The 11688-nt window shown below is 43.1% G+C and overlaps 1 protein-coding gene across 1 annotated transcript; it reads right to left on the bottom strand.

Moving 5' to 3' along the window:
* Positions 1 to 258: 258 nt before the first annotated feature.
* On the bottom strand, positions 259 to 9494 carry PURB (purine rich element binding protein B). The gene has a single exon (XM_002803288.4). The coding sequence runs from the start codon at positions 9300 to 9302 to the stop codon at positions 8364 to 8366; it is 939 nt and encodes a 312-aa protein (XP_002803334.2). The 5' UTR covers positions 9303 to 9494; the 3' UTR covers positions 259 to 8363.
* Positions 9495 to 11688: the final 2194 nt, after the last annotated feature.

Raw genomic sequence — 11688 nt, 5'->3', positions numbered from 1 at the left:
GGAAGCAAGTGGCTGTCTAGGTTACCAACCAAAGCATAAAATTAATTTGCAGTTTTGATTTACTCCACAAATTGCCTACTAGAAAAGGGTTATGGCAACCCAGAAGTTCTAGAACAGGCTATATAGTTCAGATGAAATGTGCAATGACTTAAGTCATTTTAAGTGGGAACTCCTGATTCCATAACCATTTGTGAGCCCCAACAGATGGTATTTCCCTCCCCCATCACCACATAATTACTGAGAGACACAAGCACAAGATTGTCATTCACTTTTCTGCATACTTTATTTGTTACAAACATACAATTTTTTTTTAAATATAGACTGTAAAATTCCATTTGCAAAAGTCTATTGTAAGGAGTGCACACCAGCAGGAAGGATTCTTAAATTTTTTCTCTGTGAGTTTTTCTGTCAGTTTTGCTAGTTAGTGGTAAATACAGGACCCGCCATTTTTACAGACCAGTCTGAAGCTTCTGACTGTATTCACATTGCTCTTTTGAAGCAGCCCTGCTCCTCTCAAAATTGATCAGAATCTGAGCTTCAACCTACAGGCAGTGAGATCAACAGCCCGTCTGGACTCTGCTTTTGAACGGTTTTCAGGAAGTGTGATTTCTGAATGGGTACTGCACTTCACAGATTTGAATTGCCCATGCAGCTCTATGTTTGTTAAAGTGCATTCTTCTTTAAAAAATAAGAGGAATAATCTTTACTCTTTAACCAAGGTACTTAAAAAAATGAACTTTTTGGTCTCTCAGCAGATATTCCCAAATTGATCCTATCACTACAAATTTTAGTGTTTTATTTACAGACATTTATAGGGTTACAGGTGGAGGGGACCTTATAAAATTAAAGGTGCAGCTTCTCTTGAAGCAGAAATCAGTTCTACAAATTCATACATAGGAATACACACTTGGTTTACAATGCATAAGCATGTGGGTATTTACACAGAGATTTAAGACATCCCCAAAAAACACATTTTAAAGTAATTTCCAACCTAAACTCTAATTGTACATCTAGATCAGGAAGCTGTCTCCTGCTATCAAGATTTGGTTTTTATTTACTCAAATTATTTCTGTAGATTCTCTACTGGCAGGACATCAGTCCCAGCTTTGGAGTGAATAATCTAGTCTAAGGAAGCCACTGGTAGATATTATGATTGGCAGTGAAGATTCCTATAGAACGGAAAGTATGTTATCTGGAAATAAAAGACAAATTAATGTTTAAAAATGATCTTGGAAAAACATCTGGAGGCCCAAAATAATAAATCCCTACAATTGTTTTAGAACTTCAAAAAAAGTCCAAATACACTGAGGATCTTAGTTACTATTCAAATATTGATAAGTCATTGAAAAATAACTCAGATTTACTTGTCTGCTACCGAAATGTGCAAAACCATGGACTCGTTGTAAGTTTGTCCCATATTGACTTAAAGCCAGTTTCTAGACTTTTTGCTCAACCTACTGACTTTTAGAAATTCAGAAAGTAGGCTGGGCATGATGGCTCATGCCTGTAATTCCAGCACTTTGGGAGACCAAGGCGGGCAGAACACTCGAGGTCAGGAGTTTGAGACCAGCCTGGCCAACATGGTGAAACCCCGTCTCTACTAAAAATACAAAAAATTAGCCGGGCGTGGTGGCGCATGCTTGTAATCCCAGCTATTTGAGAGGCTGAGGCAGGAGAATCACTTGAACCCGGGAGGCAAAGGTTGCGAGCTGAGATCACGCCATTACACTCACTCCAGCCTGGGCGATAAGAGTAAAACTCCGTCTCAAAAAAAAAAAAAAAAATTCCAGAGTGCTTTTGTACACAGCGGTGACATGTGGGCCAGAAGAAGGGTTTATGTCTAATATCTTATCAGTTCAAAATGAAACTCCCAAATTCCTACAACACAAATGTGTTTAACGACATAATCCAGCTCTTCAATTCTCTTGGGATTCTCCCTGCAGTTATGTCTCTGAAAAAGGAATTTAACAAGAGAATAAACAAACCACTCACCATCCTATTTCTAAATATAAAGATTCTTCCAACCAGCCTGATCTTGCAACTCAGGGTTAAGACTGGGGATGAAATATTTGGCTTTAAGAAATAAGAGATGGCCTAAATGGATATTTTGGAAAAAGTTAGCTATTGAAGTGTTACTTAAGGTAAAGCGGAAAAAAGGACAAACTCATGCCTTCTGCAGTATCCTAGTGGACACTGAATAGGGCTATTGCTTTCTTTCCAATACTGTGGGCCCACATTTCATCATACAAAAAAGACATAATTAGTTCTCTTATTCATGTCAATGGATATTAGATATAACACAAGGAAAATGAAATTTGCTTCTAGACTCAAAATCTGTTGACACTTAGAAAGTATAATTATACTTTTTAATTAAACTGTTAGAATCATCTATGGAGAAAAATGAGTTTTAGCTTCCAATAAAGCTCTGCTCTTATTAGAAATCATATTGGGCAGTAAAACTACCAATATGGCAGTTGCTATTCTATTGTTTTAACATGGCTCTACCTATCCCAATTGGAATGTCTAATTCAAGAGGCATGAGTTAGATTTTCAAATTAAATGATTGTGAATAGAGGTGATTACATTGATGGCATATTTCCTATTTCTTTAGGAAATATAAAATACATTCATGAAGGCCTTACTTGGATCAGGGGTACAGTTATCAATTGGGAATCTCTAAGGTAATAAGTTTTCATGATGCAATTTTATTATTTTTTCATTTTCCAAATCTAATTTTCAGTACTGATAATTGGACAATTGTTCAAGTAAGAGTCTGTTAAATCCGTCAGTAACAAAACTGAGTTTTAAGACTGAGGGCTGGGAAAGGTGACTTTAAATAGCAAAGTCAGACATATCAAAAGAACTCACTATTCAAGAGTCCAGCTATCTGCTGAAACTTCTAGGGGGCTAATACTTGAAAATTAATGACTTTGTTTTTTCTAAGTTAAAACAGGGAGAAATGAAGTTATAATTTGCCATTTCCACCTTACATTTGGAATTTATTTTTTTTTTTGAGACGGAGTCTCATTCTGTCACCCAGGCTGGAGTGCAATGGCGCGATCTTGGCTCACTGCAACCTCCGCCTACTGGGTTCAAGCCATTCTCCTGCCTCAGCCTCCCAAGTAGCTGGGACTACAGGCACACACCACTATGCCCGGCTAATTTTAGTATTTTTAGTAGAGACGGGGTTTCACCATGTTGTCCAGGCTGACCTGAACTGATCCGCCCGCCTTAGCCTCCCAGAGTGCTGGGATTACAGGCGTGAGCCACCGCGCCCGGCCACATTTGGAATTTCAAATGGGGCATATGACACATATTATTTTTTGTCTATATTTTCTTAAGGTAAATGTGTTTTTTTTTTTCTTTTTTCTTTTCTACAAACTATCTCCCGCCCTCCCCAGCCCCACCCACACACCCATTATCCAGTATACTGAATGGGAGTTGTAACTCTTTAGGAAGACAGCTAATTGATTTACAGTACTCTAAAACCAACCCTGAAAACTGATAATCTCATTCACTTACTATAACTTCAGTGCTGTGGTTGACAGAAAAGAAAAAGTTACCTTAAGGCTCAAGGGAAAGTAACTTATTAAATTGTGAATGCAGCATTGTTTACTCTCCCATCCATTGGAAACTAGCAAAATGCATTCTGGATCAATAATACAAACCTTCTAACATTAGCAAAGATTTCTATTCTTCTTACACAGAGTTATAACAATATTCATAAGCAATTATCTAAGGGAGCCTGAGAAACTATGATCCACATCACACAAAGATTTCATGTATTTCATGATCAAAAAGTGCTTTATCTTTGAGAAACGTCAGGGTTAAAATGGAAATATACAATGTAAAGTCACTTGACATTTTTTCAAGTCAAGTATAAAGTAGAAAAGGAGCAAAAAGATGGAGGCTCTGCTCTCTGAACAGGCCTTATGCATGTGACTTTTAGGGTTTACGAAATTAAAATTGTTTTAAGAATTAAAAATAGTGGGACTTTACACCACTATATTCTAAAACCTGAGATTGGACATCAAAACAGTCAACTTTGTTATTCATCAGAGCAATTCTGATACTTCCTAAAAATAGAAGATAACTCAACTGAATTAACTCCAGGGTCAAAAACATTAATTTTCCCCAATCAAAAAGGAGACCGATCACTAACATTATACCAAGAGTGCTGCAGAAAGACTAACTCTCAGCAAATGAGTCATTTCTATATAAGCAAAAAAGTCACTTTTCTCCTTCCCTTTCTCACTGATCAAGGCCACACTATTTTCAAATGAATATCTACTGAGAGATCAGTTGTGCATTGGATAAAGTACCATAATTGGGTTAAAAATGAAAACAAAATTTACAGTGAAGAATACTTATGTGCATGGCTTACACACTCCAGCTTCTCAATTTCATCCACCTCAAGAGCAAGATAGATGCAAAGTCACCTTGTGTAGATTACATTCTACACCCCTGTAAAGCCAGTCAAGGTCACATTTAACAAAGCATCTTCAGCAACTACAGTGCCTGAAGTGTGCAGCCATTTACAGACCACTCAATATGAGGGCATTATTATAACCAGCCTCTTTTGCCCACAACCCTGCATTTTCAGATAAGACAGGATAATTGTTTTGTTTTGAGAAAACTGAAGCTTGAATCTCTTAAAAGACCTGCAATTTACTGCAAAGTAATCCAGAGGTAACAAAGGAAGCAGGAGGTTAATGGCTGCCTGCACCAAAAGCCTCTCAATCATTTTGCAGTAAATAATTATGGAAAGTGATGTGACAAGTAGCCATGTGTGTATCACAGCTACAGTCATTTATACCACCTACATGCCTCCGATAGTTACATAGGGTGTTTGGGTTTTTGGTTTGGTTTTCACTTTGATTTTTGGTGCCATACAGATTTATATTTTGTTCTGTGCAGCATATGCACTGAAAAACTTGCTGCTGTTCCACTTGCTGAAATGACAGGCAGGGACAATAGAAACCAAAACATAGTAGGAAGAGTAGTAGGATCTCTTCACCGATTTTTATTCTTTTGATTATGTTCCTAAAATTTGGCTTTTCTTCTTTGTAACTATGGTAGTTTGGGAAACAAACCTTCTAACGATTATCTGAAAAGTTTTAGTTTCCTACTTCTCAGGAATATGACTATTTTGATTAGCTGGGATGTTTGCCAAGCTTAAAAAAAAAAGGCTCAAAATCATTCATAGCAACAACTGAAAAAAAAATTGGTTGTTTCCCATGTCTGTACAATCTGACTGGAATTAACAAAGACCATTTCCCTTTAATAAACTATTAATAATATTTACGAATGAATCCCTGTGTTTTGCAGGTTTCTATTGTCCCTAGTGACTGGAATGAAGATCAGTGAAATGCTACAATTAATCCACAGCCTTCTGCAATCTTCCTGCAGTGGGAAGAGAGGCCATGAACCATCCCTTGCAGGAGAAACAAACCTTAGAGATTGGTTAAGACTTAAAAACCCACCACTATGACATTACCACTTAATCTTACATAGGCAGGTCAAAATTTTAATATAAATTACTTTTGCCAACACATAGCTTATGCATTCTTTGCTCCTTTTTTTGGAGGATTCTCAAATTGATATCTAAAGATTTACATATGATATATTACTGTTATATGGTCTAATGACTAAGAAAAATTTCTCTGGTAACCAAAGCTGATGCCATATATGGTAGTGTTCTTGGCATATACTCTATATGCCTCAGACCACTTCCACATTCTTTCTATTCAGCTAATTATAGCTTAGTAGCCACTGGTGAAGGATTGTGAAGACCCTGTCATTTCTACAGAATAGAAAGGCAAGGCTAGTTACTGCAATTCAGCCAAACAAAAAGAAAAATAAACCAACCCCTTGAAAAGGAGAGGTACTGCACCTTTGCAAAATTGAACTGGCTCACTGCAGCTGAGCAACAGAACCACCACTGAAGCAAGAAAACAAGTTGGTCTATACAGGAATTGTACATGGTTTGAAAATGAAAAAGTTACAGCAATCAACTAATAGCTGCAACCTTAATTTTCATTGCTGCCTCAGAGTTGAAACTTAAACAGTTTCTGCAAACCTAATGCTAGCTTCTCAGCTCCTTTACTAAAACTATTTAGGAATTTGTTCTCCGCAGCAAAGAAATAAACACTCAAAACACATAGGTAAATACAGCAGGACATTATTGAAAACAGCTGCCTTGTAGTACAAAATACAGTACAAGTATACGGATGTCATTAAAACATCAAAAATACTATTGCTCCCATACAATTTAGGAAACATTCTTTGCAACGGAGAAAAATTTAAAAGAAAGCTTTAAAAAAATCTGTTTAAAAATTCTACTGTGGATGATGAGAGTAGAGAAATAGTCTGAAAAGGGCACCAATGTTTGTGGCTCTTCCACTTTTTTTTTTTTTTTTAATCTAAGATCAACAATATTCTGCATCATAATCTATTTTTTTTAAAAAAGCCTAATTTTATGTACACAATTATTTCCCGCCCTCTCAGCCACAAATACATGAAAACCTTTTTGTATATTACTCATTTCCCAATAAATACAAAAAGATTGTATAGATTGAATAATACCAAAATAAGATAATAAAAAGGATATGCAATAAATTAAAAAGGCAGCTCAAATAAGGGGCAGGCATGCAGTTAAAAAAAAAAAATACTAAGATTGTGGAGGTGGGGTTACTTGCCTCCTGGTTGAGAAGGTGTCACACAAAGAATACCTGAAAACTTTGGAAAGAACGTTAGCTCCCATTCAATTCAAAGTTACCTAGGTCTATGACATTTCTAGGAATACCTTTTGATGGGGGTGGGATTAACTTGATTAGTAAAAATCATTTCTACTGAAAATCCATTTAAAATATAGAAGAGGCGATCCTTGAAAACCCCAACTTTTATTCTTGAAAGACAGCTGGATTAACTGGCAAAAGCCAGTTTGTTGAAATTTCAAGATGGTATAAAAATGCTTCCAGGATATAGTCAGCATATTCACGTTAACTTCAGTTCCTTTCACAGATGGATTTCAGCTTCCACCGGGTGCACTGCTTGAATCACTCATCCATCATTTGCCAACTCTGATTGTGAGGTACTGATACAATGGATCAAGTTCTTAAAAATTTTAAAAGAATAAATGATGCTGGAATTCTGGACCTGAGGATCTTTAGTATTTGAACAAATCCACAGATTAAACTGAAGGTAAATTAAGACTTCAGTTTTGGTTATTTCCAACTTTTCCGTGAGGATGTATATTCCATTAAAGCTCAGGCTTATAGCCACACTGTTCCTTTTGTAGGTAATCTTCAAGTTTTATGGTTTAAAATCCAGCCAACCAGTGGCTGTAACAGCCGAATTAGCCATAATTCACTGGCTCACACAGTGGAGATCTGGCTCTCATTCATACCAAAGCCATTTCTTGGTAATGACCTCCATATTTAGAGATCAGGGGAAGAACTTTAGTGAGCAGCAACCAATCCACTCAAACAGTCTGCCTTGTGCTTTATGCCTGACTTTTTCTTGTGCCTACCTCAGCAACCCCCAATGTAAAACTGCTTTTATCTTCGAAAATTTTTTGTCAACTTTGGAACTATTTTAGTAACGGATTCTACTCCAAGCATTGCTATCTGAATCCACTGGCATCCCGGAAAACAATTCTGCAAAGACAAGACATTTGCCTTGGTCCAGGTTCCATGCAAAACCATTTTTCAAAAAAAAATGGATCCAATTTGGTTCTGTATTCTTAGATGGCTTCTTGAAATCTTATCTTTAACCCATGATTATCCCAAGTTGCATTTCTTTTCATGAACCTGAACCCTCAGAACTGGATAATTGTAAAGGCCTCTCTTCTCAAGGATTCCATGAAGACCTAGATCCAAAATGCTGATTTCAATGGAGGTGAAGAGATAGACACTGCAAGAGTGAGGCGTAGAGAGAGATCTTTTGTGCCAGATTACCCAGATGCAACCTAAATGCAACTGTTATCAATGGTCTGGGTAACCGGGACGTGTTTCTTGCCCCGGATGTGCAAGGATCTATTCCCTCCAGGGATTATCCTCATGGGTTTAGGAACCTCAGTTGAGAAACAACAGAAGCTGAGACAATTTTATGCAGGTGAGGAGATGCTGTTGTCCTCTTTGCAGGTTGCTGTCAGTTCCTTGGAACTTGACTGCTTTTCTCAAGTTGTCCGTCACTGTTCTCTTACGATTATTTCTCTTAACTATATTATGTTTTGTTTTTTTCCCTCTGCGGCCTCCCTGGCTCCCTCTCCACTAGCTCACTGGGGATGAGCAGGAAGGGGAATTCTCTAGCCAACGGGATTGTGGTGGGGTGGAGGAGGCCTGTAGGGGAAGCTGCCTGTTTCAATCCTCATCCACCTCCTCACCCTCTGACTCTTCGCCGCCGCCGCTGCCCCCACCACGTCGCTCATAAAGCTTATCCCTCTGTCTTTCCTGGATTTCTTTCATCTCATCCGCATACCGGCAAAAGGCGCCTCCGAACTTGCCCCAGGCTTTGAAGGGCACGGTGATGGCATTGCGGTAGGACGGCTTCACCTCGCTCACTCGCAGAAACACCCCGTATTTGTTGCAGCCCACATCGAAGAAGAAGCGCTTGGAGTCCACGGTGATGGAGGTGCCCTCCGGGAGCTCTCCATACAGGCCGCCCCCTGGGCCGCCGGCGCCGCCTCCCGGGCCGCCTGCCAGCTCGTCGTCCTCGCCTCCGTAGTCGTCGATGAGCTTGGCCAGGGCGTCGCGGAACTCGATGAGGCCCTGCGCAGGCAGCGCGATGGTCTGGCCGCTCTGCAAGCCGCCGGGCCCGGGGCCCGCGCCGAAGCCGCCACCGCCGCGGTTGACCGTTTGGCGGATGCGCAGGAAACGGCCGCGCTGGTTCTCCTTGAGGTCCAGGTAGTACTTGCGGTTCTCACGCACCAGGAATTCGCTCTTGAGCGCGCGCCGCGGCCCGCCGCCCTCCTCGGCGCCCGCCGCCAGCTGCTCGGGGCTGCTAGGGCCCAGCTGCGCGTAGTGCTCTATGAAGTCTCCCAGTGAGTCGCGGAACTCGGCGGCCACCGCCATGGACAGCGTGAGGCGGCTCTTGGAACCGCCCGCGCCCACCTCGGCGATCTTGAGGAAGCGGCCTTTGGCGTTCTGCTTCACATCTAAGTAGAAGCGCTTGTTCTGGATGTCCAGCCGCTTCGAGGCCAGCTCCTGCGTCTCCTGCTCGCCGCCGCCGCGGGACGCGGGCTGGAACCCGCCCGGCCCACCGCCGCCGCCGCGCTCGCTGCCGCTGTCGCCGTCCGCCATCTTCTCGGCCGCCGCCTCGCCGCCACCGCCCGCCGCGCTCGCGCCCCCGCCCTCCGCCCTGCGGCTCGCGCTCCGGGGCCCCCCAGCCTCGCCCGCCCGGCTCGCTCACGCGCTCCCGCCGCTCATCGCCGGCCGCCGCCGCCCCCCATCGCCTCCGCGCCCCGCCCCCGCCACTTCCGTGCAGCCCTAGGCACTTCCGGCGCGCGACTTCCCGTGAGGTCACTCCGTCCCGCCCGCCGCGGCCTCGCGGCCGGAAGCGCCGCGGCGGCGTGGCGCAGAGGGGTGACGTCAGGGTCCGCGCTGGGCGGGCGGCAAGGTGGGAGTCGGTTAGTGCTACTGCTCGGTTTCTAGGCCTGGGGACTTGCCAGCGTTAGCGTGACTCAGGCTCCCACTGCGTCTGTCGACGCGCCTCTCCCCCATGACACTTCTACTTTAGACTCCAGTGTCGTTCACTTCCCTCCTCGTTTCCGGGGCGTTAGCTGAGCATGCTCAGGCCCCAGCCTGCCTGCCCTGGTTGTGTGCTGGGAACGGGGTTCCAGTCTACGCACTATGGCGACAGGGGTGAGGGAGATCCTTTGGAGTACTCGGCAGCGGGTTCTTACCGGCCTGTGGGGTTCCCCAGTGCAGGCATGAGCTCACTCTGAAGGGCAAGCTGCAGTTGGCTTGGCAACTCTGGAGAAGAGCCACCCAGCATAGGAGACGGCAGTGCAGAGGCACCCAGGGCGTGACACTGGGAGCTCAGAGCAGCTGGGGGTGTGTATGCCTGAAGAATGGTCGTAGATGACACGGTGGGGTGGAATAGATAAAGGAAAGCTATTTGTAGTGCGGGAGAGTTAGTGCCTACTCCAGAGTCTGGAGCCACCACATGTGATCAGATTCACATTTTGGAAAGATCACTGTGGGAACAACATAGAAGATGGTTTAGAATGAGGTGAGATTTGGGATCCAGAGATCAGTTAACTGTCCACACAGTTAGCCATATTAAAATGGTTAAGGGAATTGACTCTGCCAATCTTTAGTTTCTTTATCAATAAAACGAATAATTCCTATGAGGTCTTTTTGTTGTAAGCATTGAGGTGTAACAAGAGGCAGTATTGGAATAGTGTTAAAAAGTGTAGGCTCTGCAGTTGCACTGGGTTTGAAATTGACCTTGGCCAGTTACTTAGTATTTTCCCAAGCCAAAATGTCCTCATCTTTAAATTTTTTTTTTTTTTTTTTTTTTTTAAATTTGAGTCTTGCTCTGTCGCCCAGGCTGGAGTGCAGTGACATGATTTCGGCTCACTACACCCTCCACCTCCCAGGTTCAAGCAATTCTCCTACCTCAGTTTCCTGAGTAGCTGGGATTACAGGCATCTGCCACCACACCTGGCTAATTTTTGTATTTTTAGTAGAGACAGGGTTCCACAATGTTGGCCAGGCTGGTCTTGAACTCCTGACCTCAAGTGTTCTGCCGGCCTTGGTCTCCCAAAGTGCTGGAATTACAGGCATGAGCCATCATGCTCATCAAGACTTGAGACAATCTTGCTCTGTTGCCCAGGTTGGAGTGCAGTGGCACGATCTTGGCTCACTGCAACCTCTGCCTCCTGGGTTCAAGCAGTTCTCCTGCTTCAGCCTCCTGAGTAGCTGGGACTATAGGCATGCGCCACCATGCCCAGCTAATTTCTCGTATTTTAGTGGAGATGGGGTTTCACCATGTTGCTCAGGCTGGTCTCAAACACCTGAGCTCAGGCAATCCACTGGCCTCGGCCTCCCAAAGTGCTAGGATTACAGGCATGACCCACCGTGGCCAGCCTTCACTTGTAGGTATTTACCTGAGGGAAGTCAAAGTATGTTCACACAGTTTGTATGACCCCATTTATATAAAAGTATATGAAAGAGGAAGTGTGTGTGTCAGAGAGCAAATCCGTAGTTGCCTGGGCCTGAATATGGAGGGACAGATTGGAAAGGTTAATACAAGGAAACTTTTAAGGGTGATGTATTCTGTATCTTGTTTGTGATCGTGATTTCACAGATTTGCCAAAACTCGTTGAAATGTAGTTTATTAGCCGGGCACGGTGGCTCAAGCCTGTAATCCCAGCACTTTGGGAGGCTGAGACGGGCGGATCACCAGGTCAGGAGATCGAGACCATCCTGGCTAACACGGTGAAACCCCGTCTCTACTAAAAAAATACAAAAAAATAGCCGGGCGAGGTGGCGGGCGCCTGTGGTCCCAGCTACTCGGGAGGCTGAGGCAGGAGAATGGCGTAAACCCGGGAGGCGGAGCTTGCAGTGAGCTGAGATCCGGCCACTGCACTCCAGCCTGGGCGACAGAGCCAGACTCAGTCTCAAAAAAAAAAAAAAAAAAAAAGAAATGTAGTTTATTATAGAGAAATTAGACCCCAATAAA

The sequence above is a fragment of the Macaca mulatta genome, chromosome 3 (assembly GCF_049350105.2).
Source record: "Macaca mulatta isolate MMU2019108-1 chromosome 3, T2T-MMU8v2.0, whole genome shotgun sequence".
In the NCBI taxonomy this organism is placed as follows: Eukaryota; Metazoa; Chordata; class Mammalia; order Primates; family Cercopithecidae; genus Macaca; species Macaca mulatta.
The sequence above is the reverse complement of the archived record's forward strand: the minus strand, read 5'-3'. Positions and strand labels throughout refer to the sequence as shown.